Raw genomic sequence first — 26,146 nt, forward strand, 5'->3', positions numbered from 1 at the left:
ATTGGTAGGCAGTTTGATATAGTTCATACATGTGCTATCATGTTAAAAAAATTTCCAAATTAGTCATTGTTGTGAAAGAAGAAACAAAACAAAAGAAAAAAACACAAAAAAGAATGAAGTAAGTGAAAAAAATATGCTTTCATCTGCATTGTGAGTCCATCAGTTTTTTATCTAACTGTGCATAGCATTTTCATTCATGAGTCCATCATACTTATCTTAGATAAGTGTTGCTGAGAAGAGCTGACTCATTCATACTTAATCATTACACAATATCGCTGTTACTGTGTACAATGTTTTCCTGGTTCTGTTCATTTCACTTGGCATGAATTCATAGAATTCTTTCCAGGTATTTCTGAAATCTGCCTATTCATCATTTCTTGTTGGACAATAGTATTCCATTACATTTGTGTACCTTCCTCTTAATTTCCAATAATTTTGCCACCATAAAAAGGGATGCTATGAATATTTTTGCACATGTAGGTTCTTTTTCATTTTTTACGATCTCTTTGAGATACAGACCTAGTAGTGGTATTGCTGGATCAAAGGGTATACACAGTTTGATTGTCCTTTGGGTTGAGTTCCAAATTGCTGCCCAGAATGGTTGGATCAGTTCACGACTCCATCCACAATACATTATTGTCCCAATTTTCCCACATCCTCTCCAGTATTCATCATTTTCTTTTTTTGTCATATTAGCCAATCTGATAAGTATGAGGTGACACCTCAGAGTTGTTTTACAATTTGCATTGTTCTAATCAAAAGTAATTTGGAGAATTTCTTCATATGCCTATAGATAGCTTTGATTTCTTCATCTAAAAACTGCTTATTCATATCCTTTGACCATTTATGAATTGGGGAATGATTTGCATTCTTATAAATTTGACTCAGTTCTCTATATGTTTGAGAAATGAAGCTTTTATCAGAGACACTTGCTGTAAAGATTGTTTTCCAAATTTCTGCTTTCCTTCTAATCTTGGTTGCATTGTTTTTTTTCCTACAAAAGGTTTTAAATTTAATATAATTAAAATTATCTATTTTGCATTTCATAATGCTCTCTATCTTGTTCAGTCATGAATTCTTCCCCTCCCCATGGATCTGACAAGTAGACTCTTCCTGGCTCTTCTAATTTGCTTATGATGTCCCTTTATGTGTCAATTATGTCAAAGATCTGTCATATCTAACATTCTATTTAACTCTTTAATTTCTTTCTTATGTATATTTTGGTTGCATTTATTGAGTTCTGAGAGGAGACAGTTGAGGACTCCACTAGTATAGTTTTGCTATTTCTTCTTGTAACTCACTTAACTTCTCCTTTAAGAATTTAGCTGCTGGGGCAGCTAGGTGGTGTAGTGGATAGAGCACTGGCCCTGGAGTTAGAAGAACCTGAGTTCAAATCTGGCCTCAGACACATGATACTCACTAGCTGTGTGACCCTGAGCAAATCACTTAACCCCGATTGCCTCACCAAAAGAGAGAGAAAGAGAGAGAGAGAGAGAGAAGAAGAAGAAGAAGAAGAAAAGAATTAACAAACAAAAATAATTTGGCTGCTATACCATTTCATACGTATATGTTTGGTATTGATATTGCTTCATTATCTACGGTACCTTTTAGCAAGTTATAGTTTCATTCCTTATCTCTTTTCATTAGGTCTACTTTTGCTTTTCCTTTGTCTGAGATCAGGATTGCTACCCCTACTTGTTTTACTTCAGCTGAAGCATAACATATTCTACTCCAGCCTTTTACCTTTACCCTGTGTGTGCCCCTCTGTTTCAAATGTGTTACTTGTAAACAGCATATTGTAGGATTATGGTTTTTAATCCATTCTGCTATCTGCTTCCATTTTATGGGAGAGTTTATCCCTTCAGACTATAGTCATGATTACTACCCGTGTATTTCCATCCATCCTATTCTTCCTCCTGTTTGTCCTCTCTCCTTTCACCCTTTCCCTCCTCACCATTGTTTTGCTTCTGTCTGCTCGTTCCACTGATCTGCTCTCCCTTCGGTCAGTCCCCATCCAACCTTTACTGGATTTCCTCTCCTCCGACTTCCCTGTAGGGTAAGATAGATTTCTATATTCAACTGATTGTGTGTAATACTCCCTCTTTGAGCCAGCACTGATGAGAATAAGATTCAAGTGATGCTCATTGCCCACCCTCCCATTTTCCCCTCCACTGTGATAGGTCTTTCATGCCCCTTCATGTTAAATATTTTATCCCATTCTACCTCTCCCTTCCTTCTGTACCCATTGTACTCCTGTTTCTTATCCCTTAACTTTTTTATGTCATTCCCTCAAATTCACCTTATGCCCATACCCTCCATCTAAGTAAATTCCTTCTAGCTGTATTATTAGTGATACAGTTTTTAAGAATTACAGGTATCATCTCCCTATGTCGGTATGTAAATAGTTTATCTCTATTTTTATCCCTTATATTTTCATTACTATTTTTACCCATTTATGCTTCTCTTGGGTCTTGATAGTACAGGTCAAATTTTTGGTTTAGTTCTGGTCTTCTCCTAATGAAAGCTTGAAATCCTTCTATCTTATGGAATGCCCTTTTTCCCCTTGATGTATTATGCATTAATTTGCTGGGAGGGTGATTCTTGGTTGCAGTCCTAGCTCCTTTGCCTTCCAGAATATCACGTTCCATGATCTCTGATACTGTAATGTTGAAGTCCTGTGTAATCATAACTCTGGCTCCTATATTTGAATTGTTTCTTTCTGGTCACTTGTTTTTTTTTTTTTTTTTACCTAATAGTTCTCATATTTGGCTATAATGTTCCTTGGAGCTTTTATTTTGGGATCTCTTTCCTGAGGTGATTGGTGTATTCTTTCAATGCTTATTTTGCCCTCTGGTGCCAGGACATCAGGACAGTTTTCCTTGATAATTTCTTGAAAGATGCTGTCCAGGTCCTCCGTTTGATTATCACTTTCAGGTAGTCCAATAATTCTGATATTGTCTCTCATATCTATTTTCCAGGTCAGCTGTTTTTCCCATGAGGCATTTTATATTTTCTTCCATTTTTTTCATTATTTTGAATTGGTTTGATTAATTCTTCATGTCTCATAGAATCATTAGCTTCCATTTGCACAATTCTCACTTTTAAGGTGTAGTTTTCCTCAATTAACTTTTGTACTTTCTTTTCCACTTGGCCAATTATACTCTTTTTTTTAAATTTGGTTAAGCAATGGGGTTATGTGACTCGCCCAGGGTCACACAGCTAATAAGTGTTATGTGTCTGAGGACAGATTTGAACTCAGGTCCTCCTGAATCCAGGGCCGGTGTTCTATCCACTGCACCACCTAGATGTTCTAATTGTACTCTTAAAGGAGTTGTTTTCTTCAGTGGATTTTTGTGTCTCCTTTTCCATTTGGCCAGTTCTACTTTTTAAGCAGCTTTCCAAACTATTGACTCTTTTTTATAATTCTCTTGCATCACTCTCATTTGTTTTCTCATTTTTCTTCTATCTCTCTTATACAATTTTTAAGATCCTTTTGGGCTTGAGACCATTTCCCATTCTCTTTTGAGGTTTTGCCCATAGGTATTTTGACATCGTTGTCCTCTTCTGAGTTTGTGTCTTGGTCTTCCCTGTCACCATAATAACTTTCTATAGTCAGATTCATTTTTGTTTTTGTTTTTTGCTCATTTTTTTTTCAGCCTTTTTCCTTTCTTTTAAATTTGAGCTCTGCACCCAGGATGAAAAGGGCACTGTCTCAGGCTTCTTGTGCCTCAGGCTCTGGCTGTTTACCTGGTATTGTGCTGATGTTGCCCTGAGGCCCTTGGGGGACCCCTTATGTTGTGCTGAGGGGTTGGGTTTGGGGTGGCTGGTGCTTCTGGAGGCCATAGGGGTCTGGCAGCTTACCTGGTGTTGAGTTGGGGTCCTAGTGGTGGTGTCAGTGGTATCTGGCATTTGCTGAGGCCAGGTGGAGTGTTTCTGCATTTTACTGGGGCTACACTGAAACATGTGGAGATCTGTCCACTGGAAGATGCCTGTTTGCTTGGGCTATGCTGAGCCACATGGTGGTTCTTGGAGCTGGAGTCTCCTGGTTCCTGTGGTTATGCTAAGATGTTGGCTTTTGCCTGTTCCACCACACTGGGGCTCAGGATCTCCTGCTGGTTTACTGAGATGGTCCTTGCTGCTGGTTTGTGGGCACACTTCTGGTCCTAGAATGTGCTTCCCTTTTACCCATATGAGATGGACCTTTCTTGCTGATCTTCCAAGTTTCTTGTGCTAGAAGATTGTTTCATTCTGTCTTTTTGCTGGTTCTGCTGTTCCAGGATTTGTTTTGGGGTTCTATTTTATGATTGTTTGGAGGTGAATATGGGAGAGTTACAGTGATTTACTGCTTACTCCACCATGTTGGCTCCCAGAAGTCCCCTCATATAGTCTTTTTTTTTTTTTTTTGGTCTAGGCAATGCGGTTAAGTGACTTGCCCAAGGTTACACAGCTAGTAAGTGTTACATGTCTGAGACCGGATTTGGACTGAGGTCCTCCTGACTCCAAGGCCAGTGCTCTATCCACTGCACCACCTAACTGCCCCTCATATAGTCTTAATAGTTAGACATTCTTCTTTTGATATTTATTTATATCCTTTGACCACATATTTATTGAATAATGAGAATTTACATATAAATGCTTATTTAAATATAAATATATGTGTATAATATATGAAATTATACACTTTGGTTACCAAAATTTTACTAAAGAAATTTGATACAAATATTTTTTCTGATTTTATCACTGTTTCTTATCCTAGGTGTATTAATTTTATTTATGTAGAACTTTTCAGTGTCATCAAATCAGAGATCTATTTCATCTTTTATAACATTTTGGTTAAGAATATATCTCCTATACATGCCTGGTAAAAGTGTACAATTTTGGAGCAGCTAGGTGGTGCAGTGGATAGAGCACTGGCCCTGGATTCGGGAGGATCTGAGTTCAAATCTGACCTCAGACACATAACACTTACTAACTGCGTGACACTGGGCAAGTCACTCAAACCCCATTGCCTAGCAAAAAAAAAAGTGTACAATTTTACATTCTTCTAAAGTTTAAATGAAATAATCTTTAATATTAAGATCACATATCCACTTAGAATGTATTTAGAATAGGGTTAGGGTTAGGGTTAGGGTTAGGATTTAGGGTTAGGGTTAGGTAAAGTGTTGTTCTAAGCTTTGTTTCTAGCCTGCTTTCTAGTTTTCCCAGTTTTTAATCAAGTACAAAGTTCTTTCCTAATTATAATTTCTAGGTTACTGAGTTTCAACCAAATGCTGTATTATTGAGTATCATTGTTCCTAGTTCTCTCTTATGTAATCTATTCCATTGATCTACTTCTCTGTTTTTGAGCTAATACCATATTGCTTTCATGATTGTTGCTTTATACAATAGTTTGAAATCTTTTATTATTTACCACTTTTCATTATTTCTTTTGATATTCTAGGTCTTTTACTTTTCCAAATTAATTTGGTTATTATTTTGTTGAGTTATGTAAAATATCTCTGATAATTTGATTGACATAATATTAAAACAAAAATTAATTTTGCTAATAGTATCATTTTATTTATATTGGCAAGGCCCAGTCATAAGCACTGAATATCCATTCAGCTGTTTCAGTTCTTTATTTCTCTGAGGGGTAATTTGTAGTTGAATCTGTACAAATATTTTGTGGGCTTTGGTAGTTTGATTTCCAAATATTTTATACATGTTACAATCATTTGGAATGGTTTTTGCCATTGACAGTGTTAGTTCATATTTTGTATCCTTCAACTTTACTGAAACTATTATTATCTCAATTAATATCTTGATGTTCCCCTAGGATTTTCTAAGTACACTATCAGAAGCAAAGAAAGATTGTTTTATCTCATCTTTATCTACCTTTATACCTTTAATATGTTTCTCTTTACACTGCTCTGACTAGCATATTCAGAACTGTAAAACAGATAATAGTTTGTAGAGAAGATATCCTGGCTTGCTTCTGTATTTACTGGGTAAGGTTCTAGGTGTGATGTTTGCTGTAGGTATCAGAGATATACATTTTATTATATTAAAAGTAGTCCCTCCATGCCTACTTTATGTAGTTTTTAGGATAAATGAGTGTTGTATTTTGCCAAAGGCTTTTTCTACATGTATTGAAAATGATTGTGTTTTCTTGGAAGTTTTAATATGATTTTTTTTCCTATTATTAAATCATCCTTGCATCCCTGGTCATATGAATCCAAATTGGCTATATTTTCCACATCATTGAGTTTCACTCAAATTTTGGGTTATGGAGTTTCATTGATTTATCCTTATATCCAAAATTGTCATCTGAATATTTTCCTTGATGAACTATTGTCTCTTTTAAAAGTTTTTAATTAGTTTTTCAAATTTTGATTCACTAATGTCATTGTTCTATAATTTTCCAATGTCTTATCCTTCCTTCTTTTTATTTTTGTAACTTTATTCATTTCATAAAGGAATTTGTTAGGGAACTTTTCCCCTCAAATTTTGAGAACAGTTTGTGCAGTATTGTTACTAATTATTCTTCAAAAATTTACAGAATTCTCATACAAATCCATAATTTTCCATCTCCCTTTGGAAGTTCCTTTACAGGTATTTCTATTAACTTTTCTGGGATTAGATAATTAAAAGTCTCTACTTTGCCTTTTGTTATGTGGGATATTTTATAATTTTTAAAATGTTCCCCTGTTTTTTGTGTTCTCAGTTTTGGCAGCTTATAATTGTGCTCAGGAATTCTGATAATTCTTTAATTCTTTGGGTTTTCTTTTGGGTTTTTAATTTTTATTTTTTGGGGTTTTTTCATGTTATTTTTAAAATTCTGTTTACTTTCTATCCTTTTCTTTTTAATAATTCATTATTAAAGTTTTACTGAAGAGTCTACTTTTAGTTTTATTTATCATTTTTATAGTTTTGTTTACAATTTATCTAGTCTAATTTTTAATTTGTTTTCCTTTGAGAATAGTTTGTTTATTGTTTGCTTTTCAATTTTTAAAATGCATATGCAATTAATTAAGCCTTCTCTCTGTTTTGTAAATGTGTGTTTATAGGAATTATTATATCTGCATCTCAGAAATATCAATATGTGGTTTAATTATTAACATCTTTACACAGTTATTGTTTCTATGATTTGTTTATTGACTCACTATTTAGAATTTCATTGTTAAGTATCCATTTGATTCTGTGCCTTTTGTTTGTTCTCCCTTAAATGATTAATGTTTCTATTGTTCTATTGTTTGTAAAGGATGTGTTTAGTCTAACTTTTTACATTTATTTCCAATATGTCTGTGCCCTAACACAAGGTCAACTTTTATAAAAGTTCCAGGTGGTGCTAAGAAATGTATATATTTTTCAGCTGTTCAATTTAGAAGTCTTAGTTCTAGTTTCTCTAGTTATTTTCCTTTTTGTTTATCTTTCTGTTATATTTCTCCAAAACTGAAAGCGGGACATTAAAATGTACTACCATTATTGTCTTTCTATTACTAGCTTCTTGTAATTTCATTAACCTTTCAACATCTTAGATGCAAAAGGCTTTTAGATGGTATAAGTTTAATATTTAGTATTGATATTAGTTTCTTTTCAGATTCCTTTTACCATAACATACTTTCCTTTATCTATTTTTATTTGAAAATTTTCTTTTGCTATGTGTGGGGAGCATAATTGTAATTCTCACTTTTTGATTTAATGCAGTTAATCCATAGTAAGTTGTGTTTTAAGCCATCTGTGTGTGTGTGTGTGTGTGTGTGTGTGTGTGTGTGTGTGTGTGTATGCCTTGGTTTCTTAGGCATGTTTTTTGTAAGCAACAGATTCTGTGGTTTTGTTTTCTTATTCAATCTGTTGCTTATTTGTTTTGTTAGATTGTTTAATTTATTGATATTAAAATTATGAGAGTGACCTTTATGTTTTCCTCCATGTGCCTAGCACACTTTTTTGTTTCTGAGTTCAAACTCTTTTTTTCTATTCCTCTGGACAGTATTTTGCCTCTTCAGTTATTTTAAACTACTTGAAGATGACTGTATTTATACCAGCTCACTTCCACTCACTTATATGACCTCTCCTCACCTTCTGTTTGTCCAGCTTTTCCTTACTTTTGGAGTTTTGTTTAATACTCCAGAGTTTTGCTGATTGATTCTTCTTTCTTCCTTCTATCTAGTTATCTAATTCTTCCCCTCTTTTTCCTTAGATGCATGTTCAAGTAATTTTTTTTTCCTTTTTTCCTAATCAACTTGTTTTGTTTGATAGTTGTTTATTTCCTTCCTGTCAGTTTTTTCTAAAAATGATTACTTTTCCTTTTTTTCTCTATTCATATTCCCTTTCTGTCTGTTCTAAATGTATTCTTTGATTCATGACTCTAATACTTATGTATTATTTCTTTCGTCTCTGTATTCCTCATGGAATTAAAGCTTCTATATTATCTATTTTGGGGTTCCCTCTTCTAAACAATGTCACTATTGTTACCTTGTAGATTTTGCTTCTTCTTCCCCTTTTTTCTGTTGTGCCTCATCTTAGAAATACCAATGTATGGATGTGATACAAAGTCTACACATATTGCCGTATGTTAGGATTCTTCCTATGACTCTGATTTTGTAGTTCATTATTATAATTTGCCTTCCCCATGATAATTTCTCATATAAAAAGATATCTCCTCTCTAGATCCATGTGCTCCCACTCTTCTGGATATCAGTAGTTTCCAAGAACTCTATTTCTCCTGAGTAAAAAAAAAATAGTAGTCTTTCTAAGCAATTTGCAGAATAGATCTCTAAGTCCCATTGTAGAATATTTCTCTTCTTCTATGACAGAATTTTCAGTAGAACTCCCTCCCACCACTGAAATGAGATTTTCCCCTTTGCCACTGTTTCAATGTCTGCTTTTGCCTGCTCTCCCATTCTCCTCTAGGTTCTTTCTCCTGAAACACTACAGAAAATAATTTCTCTTAATTTTTTTAACATTTGACTTGAATATATCACATATTCCCTTCTCTTATTCTTGTCCTTTTCCAGTTTGCATGACCTCCAATTCTGCAATTTAGTCCACAAAACCATTAATTCACCTCTGGGTGTGTTGTTGTCAAGCTTAGTTCATCCAGTTTCAATACTGCTCCCCTACCATCACTCTTTTTATTTGACTTCCACTGTCAACCTTTTCTACCTCTACCCTTTTAGAATGAAATTGCTTAATGACCTCTCAATTGTTTTGGTTTTGCTGTATTTTGTTAACTCCACTGTTGTCTTTACCTTTGTATTCCTTTCTTCTTTTTTTTTCCTGGGATAACTTAATTCATTACCTGAGCCTTCATTGTTTTTTGTATTCATATAACTTTCTAGTATTTCTGTGGCCTGGAGTATTTAGAAAGGCACAAAAATTGTTTATGCATGTTTTTCTTTTTACAAATGTTTCAAATGCCTTTTATTATTGATCATGAATCTTTGAGGATTAATGGTTAGCCTCAGATTTTTAGGGTAGGTTACTTTCAATAATACCTTTTGTCCATTTGCTCTTTGGAATACTGTATTCCTTCCATGTGTGGTTTCTGGTGTATCCAGAATAGTGTCGTGTTATTTGAATTACCTTTCATTTATATATAGATCGCTTGGAGAATTTGTTCTTTTTCATTTGAACTGACATATTTATTGACTATGTGTCTTGAGTTGAAAGTGAAAGGATTTTTCTGGAGGTGATCTATAGATTATTTTAATATAAACTTTGTTTTATGCATTCAGAAGTTCCAGACACTTTTCTTGTATTTTACGTCATGGTGTTCAGGTTTTTTGACTCATCATGTTCTTCTGTGTGACCTATACTGTAATCTTTAGGTTGTCTCTAAGCATCTTGTCTTTAAGATCATTAAGTTTTGCTTATATTGACATCATGTTTTCTTTTAACATTATTGTCCTTTGCTTCAATTATTCACATTGGTAAAGGGAATGTTACTGAGTAAACACATCTGTTGTTATTAATCTTCTCCGAGGTTAGTTCGTTGGGTTGATTAAGATTCTTGGAGTCTTAGACCATGGATAAAGCTGAAATTAATTTATGCCTTCTGAAATTAATTTGTTTTCAAAATAATTCCTGTTTTGGGGAGGCATATAGGTCATGTGGTTAAGAGAAAGATGTCTAGGCCTCCATGTTGTTGGTAATATCTTGGTACTTGTTAAAAAAAGAAAGAAAAGATGATCAGTAGAACAAATTAACTATGAGACATATACAAACAAGCAAACCTAATGGTCTCATGTTGACTGAACTGAAATACTATTTGACCTACTTGGGTATAGAATAATTGTTAGACAAAACTTGTCCATCTTACTTTTTTGAAGAGAACCAATGACATCATGGGGTGATGTCTTGATTTATGTGTGAACTGAATTTAAGTGAGGCAGAGTTGCACAAAGTTGTCAGCCTCACTCTTTCTTCCACAGTCATCAAAGTTCAGTGGCAATACAAAAGTCAGGATGACCAGTGATAGCCAAGGAGTCAGTGGATGATCTTAGCATCTTCAATGACTGACCAAGCTTGAAGGGCTCCACAGTGCATACCTCAGATGCCTTCATGTCCATTGGAACATGTTCTTCTTATCCACCCATTACACCAGGAGAAGTTATCATGTGCTTGGGATAGACATACCTCTAATTCATGGATCTGAGGCCCATAAGTTACCCTTCAACCTGGTTTAGTCCATTTGCCAAGACAGTTTTACTGCTTGGCAGTAAATGACTGCTGCACCTGCTATTAGGCAAAACTGCTGAGGAAATTAAGGAAGAAATTGGCAGAATATAGGTTTAGGCAAAGAACTCACACCATAATCCAAAATAAGCTCCATACAGATACATGGCTAAGACATAGAAGATTATGTCATAAACAAATCATATGAATGAGGAAGAAATTACCTTTTAAATCTATGAATAGAGTAAGAGTTCATGACCAAACAAGGGATGGAAAGGATTACAAAAGATAAAGTAGATATTTTTATTATGTAAAATGAAAATTCTTTTTTCACAAATAAAGCCAATGCAATTAAAATTAGAAAGGAAACAGTTAATTTGGAGAAGACTTTAAAACAAATTTCTCTGGTAAAGATATTAGTTCAAAGAAACAGATCCAAATTTGGAAGAATAATAACCACTCCTCAAATGACAAATAGTCAAAGCATAGAAATGGGCTATTTTACAGAGAAGAAATAGAAGCTATCAATAGCCAAGTGAAAAAATTTATGCATTATTAATTGAGAAATGCAAATTAAAGTCAATCTAAGGTTCCATCTTATATCCATCATATTAGGAAAGATAACAAAAATAGGAAAAGACAAATTGAGGAGGGACTGTGGGGAAATAGGCACATTATCACACTACAGTGAAATGATCCATCCATTCTTGTAAATAATTTGGGATTATGACCCCAAAGTCACTAAATGGTGTATACCCTTTGTGCAAATGATTCTACTAGTAAGCCTATATGCCAAAGAGATCAGAAAAATTAGCAACAGATCTTAGAACCAGACTTATCAAGACACTGTCTTGAAATAATTCCTCCTGGCTTCATGAAATGTCATTCAGTGATTAACGGCAGTTTTTATCTCTTTTTATTTTATTATATTTAGTATTTTATTTTCTCCCAATTACACATAAAAACAATTTTAACATTTGTTTTTAAAACTTTGAATTCTCTCCCTTCTTCCTTCCCCATACCCCTCATACAGAAGGCAATCAATTTAATATTGGGTATACATGGGTAGTCATGCAAAATATATTTCCACATTAGTCATATTGTGAAGGAAAACATGACCAAAAAAAGGAAAACCTCAAGAAAAATAAAGTAAAAATAATATGCTTCAATCTGTGTTCACTCTGAATATGGATATAATTTTTCATTTTAAGTCCTTCAAAGTTGTCTTGGATCATTGTATTGCTGAGAATAGCTAAGCGTTCACAGTTAATCATCTTACAATATTGCTATTATTTTGTACACAGTGCATTTCACTTTGTGTCAGCTCATGTAAGTCTTTCTAGGTTTCTCTGAGAGCATCCTGCTCATCATATCTTATAGTACAATAGTATTCCATCACAGTCACATAGCACAATTTGTTCAGTCATTCCCCAATTGATGGGCATCCCATCAATTTCCAATTCTTTGACACCAGAAAAGAGCTACTATAAATATTGTTGCACATATAAGTCCTTTTCCTTTTTTTATCTCTTTTGGGATACAGACCTAGTAGTGGTATTGCTAGGTCTAAGGGTATGCATGGTTTTATAGACTTTTGGGCATAGTTTCAAATTGCTCTTAAAGAAAGGTAGACCTTTGAGAAGCAATAACACTTCTAGGTCTATAACCCAAAGAGATCATACAAATAGGAAAAGGACCCACATATACAACAGTTTAACCTTATTAAGTCCCTATTTATAGCAGCTCTTTCTGTGGTGGCAAAGAATTGGAAATTGAGGGGATGCCCATCAATTGGGGAATGGCTGAACAGGTTGTGGCATGTGAATGTAATAGAATACTGTGTTAAAAGAAATTATGAGCAGGCAGACTTCATAAAACCTGGAAAGACTTGTATGAACTGATGCTGAAATGAGCAGAACCAGGAGAATGTTGTACACAGTAACAGCCACATTGTGCAATGACTAACTTTGATAGACTTAGCACTTCTCAGCAATGCAAGAATCTAAGACATCTGCAAAAGTCTCATGATGGAAAGTGCTATCCACATCCAGAGAAAGAACTATGGAGTTTAAATGCAGATCAAAGCATACCATTTACTCTTTTTTTTCCTTCTGTTTTGTTTTGTTTCCTCTTTCTTGTGGTTCCTCCTATTGGTTCTAATTCCTCCTTACAACACAACTAATGTGAAAATATGTTTAATAGGAATGTATATGTAGAGCCTATATCAGATTACACACTGTTTTGGGGAGTGAGGGAGAGAAAAATTTAAAACTCAAAAGCTTATGGAAGTGATTGTTGAAAACTAAAAATTAATTAATTAATAAAAAAGAAAGGTAGAATCAGTTCTCAAATCCACCAACAGTACATTAATGTCTCATTTTTTCCACAACCCATCCAATATTTGTCCTTTTCCTTTTCTGCTCTATTAGCCAATCTAATAGGTATGAAGTAGTGCCTCAAAATTGTTTTAATTTGTATTTCTCCAATCAATAATGAGTTAGAGTATTTTTTCTCTATAGATACTTTGATTATAGATTTTAATTTTGATTACAGATAGCTTTGATTACTTCATCAGAAAACTGTTCTTTTGATTATTTATCAATGGTGAATGGCTCTTGTTTGTTTTTTTTTAATAAATTTGACTCAGTTGCCTCTATATTTGAGAAATGAGCTTTATCAGAGAAATTTGCTTCAAATATTTTTCACATTTATGGTTGCTGAATGTATTTCCCTCCATCCTACTCCCCCCTATTCTATTCTCTCTCTCCTTTCACTGTGTCCCTCCTCAAAAGTGTTTTGCTTCTGACTACCACATCCCCCAATGTGCCCTCCCTTCTATGAGCATCCTTCTTCCCTTATCCCCTTTCCCTCCTACATTCCTCTAGAGTGAGATAGATTTCTATACCCAATTGAGTGTGTATGTTATTCCCTCTTTGAGACAATTCTGATGAGCATAAGGTTCACTCACTCCCCCCTATCTTCCCCTCTACTCTAAAAGCTTTTCTTGCCTCTTTTATGTGAGATAATTTACCCCATTCTATATATAATATATGTATATGTGTGTGTGTATGTATGTATGTATGTGTGTATGTATGTATACTACTTCTAACAGCCCTAATAATGAGTTACAAGTATCATCTTCCCATATAGGAATGTTAACAGTTTAACCTTAATAAGTCCCTTATAATTTCCCTTTCCTGCTTACCTTTTTATGCTTCTCTCTAGTCTTGTATTTGAAAGTCAACTTTTCTATTCAGCTCTGGTCTTTTCATCAAGAATGCTTGAAAGTCCTCTATTTCATTGAGTGTCCATTTTTTCCCTGGAAGAAGTATGCTCAGTTTTGCTGGGTAGGTGATTCTTGGTTATAATACTGGCTCCTTTGCTCTCTGGAATATCATATTCTAAGCCCTCCAATACTTTAAGGTAGAGGCTGCTAAATCTTGTGTTATGTTGACTGTGACTCCATGGTACTTGAATTGTTTCTTTCTGGCTGCTTGCAATTCTCTCTCCTTGATCTAGGATCTCTGAAATTTGCTATAATATTCCAGGGAGTTTTCATTTGGAGATCTCTTTCAGGAAGTGATTTGGTGTATTCTTTCAATTTTTATTTTACCTTCTGGTTCTAGAACATTGGGACAGTTTTCCTTGATAATTTCTTGAAAGATGATGTCTAGGCTCTTTTTTTTCCATGGCCTTCAGGTAATCCAAAAATTTTGAATCATCTTTCCTAGATCTGTTTTCCTGATCAGTTGCTTTTCCAATGAGATATTTCACAATGTCTGCTATTTTTTTCATTCTTTTGGTTTTGTTTTATTGTTTCTTGATTTCTCATAAAGTCATTAGCTTCCATTTGCTCAATTCTCTTTTTTAAGGAATTATTTTATTCATTGAGTTTTTGTACCTAATTTTCCATTTGGTCAGTTCTACTTTTTAAGGAGTTATTTTCATCAGAGAATTTTTGTGTCTCTTTTTCCTTTTGACCAATTTTGCTTTTCAAGGCATTCCTCTCCTCACTGACTTTTTGAACCTCTTTTACCATTTGGCCTAGTCTGTTTTTTAAGGTGTTGTTTTCTTCAGTGTTTTTTTGTGTCTCCTTTGCCAAGCTGTTGACTCTTTTCCTATTATTTTCTTGATTCACTCATTTCTCTTTCCAATTTTTCCTCTACCTTGCTCACTTGTTTTCAAAATTCTTTTTGAGCTCTTCCATGGCCTGAGACTAATTCATGTTTTTCTTAGAAGCTTTGGATTTTGGAGCTTTGACTTTGTTATCTTCTTCTGAGTGTGTGTTTTGATCTTCCTCATCACTATAATAACTTTCTATGGTCAGATTTTTTTTTTCTGTTTGTGTTTTTTTTTCCTGGTCGATATCTTAACTTTTAACTCTTTGTTAAAATGGGGCTCTTCTTTCCTAGTGGAGGGCACACTGTCCCAAGCTTCAGAGTTTTTCTGCAGATGTTTTCAAAGATACTTCTAAGGAAGTAAACTGTAAGTTTTCAGTTCTTCCAAGGTGGTATGATCTAAGGAGAGGTTCATTTACTACTCTCCTGTTCTGTGTTCTTTTCTGTGAGTGACCACAAGTATTCTTTTCTGCCCTGGAACTGGTCCCCACTCCATTGTGGCCACAAGCTCTCATTTGCTGCTGCTATTCCTTGCCCTGATATTGACACCCTGAACAGAAACCCAGATGTGTGTATGGGCAAAGCAAGAGAATCCTGCCCCCAGTGTCAACAAAGAGACCCCTCTAATCTCCATCTGATCAGTTGTGCAACCCCCTGTCCATCTGTGGACTGAGAACTCCAAGAGTAGCTGCTGATAATGATGATTGAATAGCTCTCAAAGCCTGTTCCTGGCTTACTGAGTCTGGAGCTGTGCTGGACTGCTCTAGACTGTGCTCCATTCTCACCCAGATGCTACAGACCTTTCCTGCTGACCCTCTAAGTTGTTTTTGGCTCGAAAATTATTTCACCCTGTCCTTTCATGGGTTCTGCTGCTGCAGGAATTGTTTTATGGCATTACTTAAAATTGTTTGGGAGGGTTTTGCTGAGATCTCAGGTGAGTTGCTGCCTTTTCTCCACCATCTTGATTTTGCTTCCTTCATCTGTTTTTAAAATTATTTTTTGAGTTACTATTTTATCTTCATTTCTCTGAGCATTCTAAGTTATTGATTTTTAGGGATATGTTATTTTAAACTTAGATTTATATACAGTTTCTTATCAATATAGAAAGAATGAGCACAGGACTATAAGTTAAGACATAATATAATACTCAAAATTTTTTCTTCCGGTTAACAAATCAAACTGAATAGTTATTTTCTATAATTATTAGAGAACATAAGCAGGAGTTTTTTTGGGAAAAGAACAAGAATGACCCATTTTCTTCTAGTTTTTTTTTACTTAACTTTTGTATAAGGCAAAACAAATATTATTTGAAAACACGGGAATTCCTAAATTTTCATAAGTATTACATGTGACCTTCGTGTCTGGAGATATTTGCTACATGAGAACCCCAAGTTAACTTTTAATATTTATACTTTTCTTGACTAAAACTCCACTCATAAACCTAAATAAATCTTTTTTTTTTTTGCTAACAGGGGAGTTTGGCACAAACTTTTACACTTGTAAGCCTCCTGACCATAATTTATCCAAATGAAGTTTTATGAAAAGCAAACAAAGCCTAATAAATATTATATAAGTAAATACCTAGTAAGTATTCTGATCAAGGCAAAATATAATAGGCTACAGTCACAGAATTCTATTTCCCCAATGTCATGTAGAGGTCCTGATTCACATACCCTTTTTAAGGATTCCCATTCATTATGCCTATCACACATTTCTTATCTGGGGTCCCTACTGAATCCCTACTGTCTTTCTTAGAATCACTACCCAAATGTGGGAGCTGTACACTTTCTTGAGCACAACTTATAAAAGACTATTTAGAGACCTGTTAATACTTATTTTGCTCCTTAAATACACAAAAGTCTCAAGGCTATGGACAAGGCTGTGGTTTTTCCAGAGAAGTGTCATTGGGTATCTACCAATTTTTTCTCATATTTACCTCACTTAGATGGTGAATTTGGCTATGTGGTTACTCTAACATTTGTCTAGTACCTTGTAGGGGAACTTAGGAATTTCTTCTGGGTCAGTAAGTTATTAGTATTTTCAGAATTTTTGTTCCTTGTGCTAAATTGTTGAAATATAATACTACTCATTTTTTTGAGATTGCACCACTGGATTGCATCTCTACTGTATTGTAATATTTGGTAATACCTAGATTGTGGAATCAACGAGTCCAGACCACACAGATCAGTGCCTCAAGCATAGGATTTTTCCTTTTATTATCTTTTTTAATAAAAAATTAGTAGTCAATAATGATTTAATGTCACCTTGACAAGAGGTCTCTAATGTTATATTCCATATTCCATAGCTCTGTACTATATAACAATCTCACTTATGACTTCATCAAAGATGTTTGAAAATTTTATTAATTTATTTTAAATTAAATACTAAAATAAATACACAATCAGTAAAGAAAAAGAAACATATTATAAACTTAAGTGCTAAAACTTAAATACAAAATAAAAAAGCATTGCCATGTGCAGAGCAGAACATGAGAGGATTCAAAATATACAGAAATAAATTTCCATTTCAAAAAGCCTATATAACAAATATGATACATTATGTTCCAAGCTGTCCATCTTTTCTTTGCTTGCTTGTAAGTTTTCTTTTATTTTCCATTGTGCACTTTTTACTTTATTCTTTTTTCTCCCTTCCTCTCCCATTTCCCCTCAAGAAGGCAACAATTAACCATGGAGAATATATATACATATACATATACACATGCTTGTCTATATGTGTGTGTATATGTATGTCTGCATGTATATGTATATGTGCATATATGTATATGTGTATATGCATGGGTATTATATATGCATACAATTATACACATATGCACACAAATATATATGTGCATATATATACATACATACATACACTCACATGCACATCCATATACTTAAATATTTACAATCATACTCATATATGGACATATACATTCATATGCATCTGTGTAAGACTGTACTGTACTTGTTTGTTCTCTGTTTCTCTGTGGGTTGATAACATCTTCTTTGTAGATCCAAGTCTTTCCATGTGTTTCTAAGTCCACTAACTCATCATTTCCTATACCACAGAAATATTCCAACCTTATACTGTCTAGTTATTTTAAAAAGTCTAAAGCAATATTGATTAATATTGCTGACACAGAGTGTAGTTTCCCTGTTTTTCTCTTTTGATTAAATCTATTTTAGCTTCAACTTTATCTGAGATCATGATTACTACTCCTGCTTTTTTCCCTAATAAATTCTACTCCTGGTCCTTATTTTTTGTTAGTATGTATCTCATGTTTCTTATCCCACCTGACTCTCTAATTTACTTCTATTTAATACCTTGCCCTCCTATTACTTAACCTAGCTCCTACCAAAGATCCTTCCCTTATCCTCTCCCCTCTCCTTGAAATCCCTCCCTTTCCCCTTAGCCTTTTATTTCTTTCTGAATTTAGAAGACTTTTATGCCTCTCTATCTATCTATCTATCTATCTATCTATCTATCTATCTATCTATCTATCTATCTATCTGTCTGTCTGTCTGTCTGTCTGTCTGTCTGTCTGTCTATCTATCTATCTATCTATCTATCTATCTATCTATCTATCTATGTATTGTCCCCTTTTGAACCTATTCCTGATAAGAGTAGGCTTCCCCTGTCTAATTCCTCTATGTCAGTTCTTCCTCTTGCACCTCATTTGAAAAAGATAATTACTTTTTTTGCCTTTTAGTAGATGGTTTACTTTTTAGTATTGCATCATATTCAGTGCTACCTCAATCTTTCTGTTCAACTACTTAATTACTAATAACAATTTTAGACATATGATTTACATTTCCTCATATAAAAAGTAAAGCGTCTGTGTTTATTGAGTCCCTTGCAACTAATTTTTGATGTTTATTTTATATTTCTCTTGGATCTTGTATGTCAAAATTTCTTCCTTTTTGCAACAAAATCCTGAATGTCTGGCAATTCATTGAATATCCTTCTTTTTTTCATTCAGGATTATGTTTAGCTTTGCCAGATATGATATTTTCAGCCACAGCCTCAGTTCTTTTACTCTTTGATATATAGTGTTCCAAGACATGCAGCAGTTTAATGTCATTGCTGCTAAGTCTTATGTAATTTGAATTATTTTTTTTTCTTGTTGCTCATAATATTTTCTCCTTGAGCTGGGGGTTTCAGAATTTGACTAAGATATTCCTGTAGGTTTTCCTCACAGGATATCTTTCAAGTGGTGATTGGTAGATTTTTTTATATCTCTACTTTCCCCTCTTGTTCTAACACTTCAGGACCATTTTCTTTAATTATTTCTTGTAATACATATCAAGATTCTTTTTGGATCCTAGCTTTCAGTACTCTGATTATTCTTATGTTTTCTTTTCTTGATCTATTCTCCAGATCAGTTGTTTTTCTTATGAGCTGTTTCACCTTCTCTTCCATTTTTTTAATTCTTTACATTTTGTTTTGTTATTTCTTGGTGTCTTATAACTTCACTGGCTTCCCATTGCCCAATTTTACTTTTCAAGGAGTTTTCTTCCTTAAGATCCTGGATCTCCTTTTCTAGTTGGTTGACCTTTTTTTTCATAATCTTTTTTTTTCTTGGATTGTTCTTATTTTTTAAAATTTTTCCCCAGTCCCTCTCATTTAATTTTTAAAGTTTTTTAAGTTCTTCTATGAATTCTCTTTGGATTTGTGATCATTTGACATTACTCTTTGGGGTAGGAGAGGCTTTTTTGCTTCAATATCCTCCTCTGAAGATGAACCCCAGTCTTCTCTATTGCCATTTGGGTTCTTTGTCCTTTGCTTGCTTTTTTTTTAATAGCAGCTTGTTACTGTAATCAATTCTAGTCCTGGGGTATGGGGGATAGTGTCTCTGGCCTCAGACCCTCCTTCAGTTCTCCCCTCTGGCCAGGAACTGACACCAAGAACTCTATCCTTTATAAGTGACCACAGACAGCAGTGTCCCTACCCCACTGCTTCTGCACTCAACTGGTGTGTACTGGTTCCTTCTCACTCAAGGCCGTGTCTCAGCAGCATAGCTAGGCCTGGTGTCCCTTATCAGCAGAGGTTCCCTCAGTCTTCCCCTACTCAGTTGCCCAACTCCCCACACTATCTGGGAGATGAAAATTCCTGTAGCTGGGGCCAAGGCTACCTACCAACTCAGCTAGCCCCTCGGCTCATTGCTTGCTGTGACATTGAAACTAGCATGTTGGTATTTATACTTCACAGAGACCAAATCTCAGATCTTCTCTTGCTTTCCCAGGAGGATTGCTGTTCTCCCAACTCTTGTTTATTTTTAATCATACTACATTTGCCCAGAGGTGCTACTTTGTCGTATGTGTAGAGGAGATCTGGAGATCTTGGAATTTTCTGACCTACTCTGCCATCTTCCCAGAATCCTGTCTCAACATGTTTGACAATTATATCAAATCTTCAGACTTAAAAAATCTTAAGAATAATTAATACTTTATATGACAAGATGCAAAAAATGAAATTTAACAAGTTAGAATGTTGAGAAGAACTTAATTAGATTGACTTTCTCAATGATAAATACAAAGACTAACACATGAGTGTAACTTGAATAAGATGGGACAGATGTAGTTAAACAGAGGTTAATCTGAAGAAAAAAAGATCTGGTGGGTTTTTGTAGACTTAAAGTTTATTGTGGGTCATTGTAATATGATAGCTCCATAGCAAATGTGATCTTTGCCTGCATTGTGTCCAAGAATAGGGAGGTGATATTCCTACTATACTCTAACCTGAACCCAAGTTACCAGGAGTACTGTGTTTAGTTCTTGACATCACATTTTTCAAAGGCTATCTGGAGAGCATTCAGAAAAAAGGAAAACAAGATGGTTGAATGACATCATGGGAGGATCAGTTGAAGAAATTAAGGATGCTTAATCGGAAATTCCAAACCTCTCAAGGGATACTTTGTGTGAGCGAGATTAAACTTGCTTTTCTTAGCTGCAGAGAGCAAGATTAGGAATAATGGGTAAAAGATAGAAATGCAGATCCAGAAATAATAGGTGAAAGATGCAAAAGTGGATCTAGACAACCTAAGGAAAAACTTACTTTTACTACTATTTAAAAGTGGATTAAACTACTTTTGAAAATAATGAGTATCCCCCACTAGAAATCTTTAAGCTATGTTTGGGATGATCACTTACTGATTACATTGTAGAGGGCATGGTTGATCTAGGTGATCTCTAAGGTGCCTAAGATTCTTTGATTCTATGAAGAAAAGTCCCTCTCCCAATCTCCCAATGTCCCATTCCTTCCTATGTTCAGGTAAAATCATCCTCACAAATCAATTCAGGCTTAGGCATTAATGGCTGACTTTCCTGAGTTAATGTGCTAACTATCCCTCCCCACCTCAAGGAAATTTTAACAGAAATCATATTTTAGAGTCACAATGCCTTAATTCAAATGAAGAAACTTCAGACACTGGATTTCCAGACTGTTCAAAGTGATGTTTTATAAGCAAGAACTGTCATGACCATCAACCTTTACATTAATCATAACATATACGGAATGACTTGTCCTTTGCATGTTGCTGCAGATCCTATGCGAAATCATTGTCTCACCACCTGAAGCAGGGAACTAGGATTCAGAAGATCCCACTCTTCTTCATCTCTGCCATTAACTTACTGTTTAACCTTAAGCAAGGCACTTAACCTAAATTGATTACCCGATCATAAAATCATTTTGGACTTGGTGATCTTTAAGGTTACTTCTTCCTTTAACACTCTTCCTCCTTATTTGTCACAGAACTGACACCTAAATCCAGTCAGGTAGCATATAAGCTTGAAACCTGTTAAGTTAGTCAAGCAAATCATAATGAATTTGACTATTTCATAATTGGTGGTAAATTTTGGCATGACATTTTATTCAATTTCTTATTCCTTAGTTTATACTAATGAAAAAAGGGAACATATACACAAAATGCTCAAACTTTTCTAAGAAAAAATGTTTTCATGTTTATTTCTCAATGAATAATTCTCATACTATTTTTTCACAAAATCTATACCTGAAGATGACATTTGATCATAAGGAATTGAAAGAAGCATATATTCTTCAGCTTGTTTTGCCAAAATCTAACCTTATGGTCCATGATTTAGTGCCCAGAACTTGACAATTTTTATCAACATTAGTTCATTGTTGCAAACCATAAAATTTCACTGGACCAGACTCCCACCTGCCCCCAACTCTGTATTTTCCATTACCAAATTTCTAATTTTTATGCTATTATATATTCAAAGATTTCTGTGTTTTTCAGGTTCATTGGAATTTCTGGGTTTCTCACTAATTTTCTGTTAAGCTGTCTTCTTCCTCTAAGTATTTAATCAATGTTTTCTCTTTTCAGTTCCACCTAAATTTGTGGTTCAGCCAAGTGACCAAGATGGAATTTATGGAAAGGCTGTCATCCTTAATTGTTCAGCAGAGGGTTATCCTGTGCCCACGATAGTCTGGAAATTCTCAAAAGGTATGAACATAATGAGTATTGGGTCTGCTTATAAACTACTATACATATGTAAAGCAATCAAGAATTATCTCAGCTTTGAGAAATTACCTTTCTACTAAATGAAAACTATAGAACCTTTGAAAAACTGGAAGTGGTGGGTCCAAATAATATCTATACTTTTGGGTTCAATCCCTTCATGTTGGTGCATTAAGTAAGCACATTACCAGCTTTTTCTCTGATGCAGCTCTGATCTTATCTTCTTTAACAGAAGGCACCATGTATTTGTTGTCAAAAGCTATTTCTTCTCTAATTTTTAATATCTTTTTGTTTATTTTAGTTTGGGGGTTTTTTTGGCCTCTTAATTTTTAAAAGGTGTATTCAGTTCATTAATCCTCTCTTTTTTACATTTTGTTAATTGTATTTGTAGGGATATGATTTTCTCCTGAAGGATACTTTAGCGGTATCCCAAAAATGTTGGTACATTGTTCTACCATTATTTTTTTCACATTATTATTGTTTCTATCATTGATTATTTGCCTTATTCATTAAGTTTTCATTTATGTCTATGTCTTATTTGTGGTCCCTGAACCACTGGTCATTTTTTATTGTATTATGATCTTGAATTATGTTTTTATTATTTCTGCTTTTTTGTGTTTGTTTGCAATACATGGTCGATTTCTGTAAAAGTTCTTTGTGGTATTGAGAAATTTGTATATTTTTTGGATCTTATTTAGAAGAATACATCCATCTTTACCTACATATTTTCTCTTTTACTTATCTTTCTGTTAGACTTATCCAAAACTGAGAGAGACACTAATGTCTCCTGTCACTATTGTGTTACTTTATGTATCTTCTTCTACAAATAAGGTTTCCTTTATGAATTTAGATGCTAAGACATTTGGGACATATGTGTTTATTTTGATGTTAGTTTTGATTCTACGATTCCTTTCAGCATGATGTAGTTTCCTTGTTTTTATTTTTATTTTCTTTCTTCCTTTTGTTATTTGAATGTCCATTTTTTTATCAGATAACATGATTACAACTCCTGCTTCTTTTGATTCACTTGGTGCACAGTAAATTTTCCCATCTCCTCAGTTTTATTTTGTGTGTCTTTTTTTCAATGTTTCCTGTAAGCAACAGATTATTGGGGTTTGTTTTCTTATTTAATCTCTCACTTTCTTCTTAATTAACTAAATGGTATAGAATATATACATACAGAGAGTTTGGTGTAGACATGCAGTCAACTCAGAGAGGGAGAAAAGAAGGGTGGTAGAGTCAGGGAAGGATTAATCATAAGAAAATCAAACTGACAAAACTCCCAGGTAAACAGCTAAGTTCCAAGGCCATAGGGACTAATGATTGAGGCTTCTAGCTGACTTTCACATGCTGTTACAATTTAACTTGGTATCATTGCTCTTGAAAGGGGAAGCAGGTCCTCCTAATTCTTACATTTAATTGGCTCTTCATTCTAATTCTGGCTTAGTCTAGGGAGAATTGTTACTTTCACAGTTGCTAATTGTTAATTTCACAGTTGCCAATGGTTATGGACTTGCAGTCTAAAATAATTCTTAATAATTGTCCCCAACAAAAGGAAATTTTTTTTTGTTTAAAAGAAGGAAGACACAAAATGTATAAACACATATCAGGTATGATCCTTTCACCTTTGGACTCAGAGAGGAGATATAATGGCAAATGGGGGGAAATGACATGGAAGGCAAAAATTAACAATAAACTACACAATCAAGAATATAGGAAAATTTCTACCATGGAACAACATCCTTTCTATCACCAGTAGTATTTCTAGGAGTGAGGCAAAAATAAATAAATAAATAAATAAACAAAAAAAAAATAGTTCTTGGATAGAGACCAAGATCTAAGGCAGAAACTTAGAAACTATATAGAAGAGGAAACCTGAATAGGTTCCTTAGAATCTTTAATTCTATGATGAATACAAAAACTAAATAAGGACTAAATATGAAGGAGGGCCATATACAGAAGGGGAAAAAAAGGTCTAAAATAAACAGAAGGGAAAGATAAACAATAAAGAGAATGGGGGAAAGAAATCCCTTTTAGAAAAAAGCACAGAAAATTATTTTTTTAAACCTAAGAAACAAAACAAGTTAAAAGGGTAAACTGGGGGGTGGAGTTTCACTTGTCTACTTAACTGAGAGAGGAAAAGAGGGCAGAATTAAATAACTAGATAGAAGGCAAAAAAAGTAACCTACCAAGTAAAACTCTAAAACTAGGGGAAAGCTTAACAAATGGGAGGGTTGGAAAGGCCTCTTGAGTGAGAACAAGCGATTCAGTTAGAACATATTTATCTTAAATTAAGCAAAAATAATGGAAGAGACAAAATACTGTCCTTTAAGGGAAGTGGGAAAAACCCTAATTAGATTGAATTATGCCATGTGATAAAGCAAAAAAAAAAAATACTGACAGATTGGATAAGAAAATAAAACCCTGCAATCTGTTACTGACCAGAAACACACCTATAAAAAGACACACACTGAATGTAAGAACAATTTAAAAAATTAATACCAATACTACAAAAATTATTATTAAAATTTTATTAAGAAAGTTATCTTCAAGACTCCTCTTGAGACAAATATCGTCCTGGTACCTAAATCAAGAAAGTATAAGACACAGAAGGACATAGAACAAGATAATGAATGAATAACACTTGAATTTTTAAAATACAAAATCTTGGGGCATCTAGGTGGCACAGTGAATAGAGCACCAGCCCTGAAATCAGGAGGACCTGAGTTCAAATCCGGCCTCAGACCAAACGCTTGACATGTACTAGCTGTGTGACCTTGGGCAAGTCGCTTAACCCCAATTGCCTCAGTAAAATATATATATATATACATACATATATATACATATATATGTACATATATATACATATATATGTATATATATATAAAATCTTATCATACTACAGCAATTCATCCAAGAAATCATTCATTATCTAAGTTCAGGATTGCTCAACATTAGGAAAACAATTAACACAATTAATTAAATTAAAACTAAAACTTCCAAAACTATAAGATTATCTCAACAGATGAAGAAAAAGCCCTACTTATGCTGAAGAAAGAAAGAAAAAGCATAGGAACAGAGGGAGTGTTTTAATAATATAAAATGCATTTATCTAAAACTAAAATTATGTATGATTTGCATTGGGATTACATTAGTACAAGGATATAAAACTCATGGCCCATAGAACTCATATATTTGACAAAACTCCTGAGAATGACCTGAACCAGATTATAATTTAACTTGGAAATGTTTAGCAAAATACATAAAAATCCAATACAACATAGCTCATGTTAATTTGTGATTTTTCAAGTCAACACGAGGTCTGCTAGAATCCATTTCTATTAGAGTTTGACACCTCTGCACTAGAATTTTTTTCTAATAAATACGGAAAGAAAGCAATGATGTCCACTTTCCCCATGATTATTTGATATCGTACTGGATAGCAATGAGAAAAAATAAAGGAATTAAAAGAGTAAAGATATGTGAAAGGGCGATAAAACTACAATCAGTTCTCAACTTTTGTGGGGTAATGTTCATAGAAAATGGCACAAAAGTCAAAAACACAAAGGTCAATGTACTTAACCTATGGGAAATAAGAGATTAGGTCCCCATGACCACCAGAAACTGGAATCTTTCATTTGAGAATGCTGAAAATCCATTTTTAACCATGCAGTTCTTCATAATAAAACATCATTTTTGATAACATGCACTGTTTCTAACATGGTAACATGAAATAACTCATAAAATGCAGTACAGAAAATAAAACTGTTAACATGGAAAACATTTTTTTCTTGTTAGTAATTCCCTAAAATTCTGACATTTTGTATTGACATCTCAATTAAAATAAAATTTTTAAGAAATTGATTTCAGGTAACATTCACTTCTCATAACA

At 34.0% G+C, this 26,146-nt stretch overlaps 1 protein-coding gene across 1 annotated transcript in view; it reads left to right on the forward strand.

Moving 5' to 3' along the window:
- DSCAM (DS cell adhesion molecule) overlaps positions 1-26,146 on the forward strand; it is a 778,395-nt gene that overhangs the window by 429,741 nt on the left and 322,508 nt on the right. The window contains exon 10 of the mRNA XM_027843631.1: positions 22,120-22,239. Within this exon, the coding sequence (XP_027699432.1) occupies positions 22,120-22,239 (120 nt within the window). The remainder of the gene's footprint in view (positions 1-22,119; positions 22,240-26,146) is intronic.

This window comes from Vombatus ursinus, unplaced genomic scaffold (genome assembly GCF_900497805.2).
Source record: "Vombatus ursinus unplaced genomic scaffold, bare-nosed wombat genome assembly UNPS02014924.1, whole genome shotgun sequence".
In the NCBI taxonomy this organism is placed as follows: Eukaryota; Metazoa; Chordata; class Mammalia; order Diprotodontia; family Vombatidae; genus Vombatus; species Vombatus ursinus.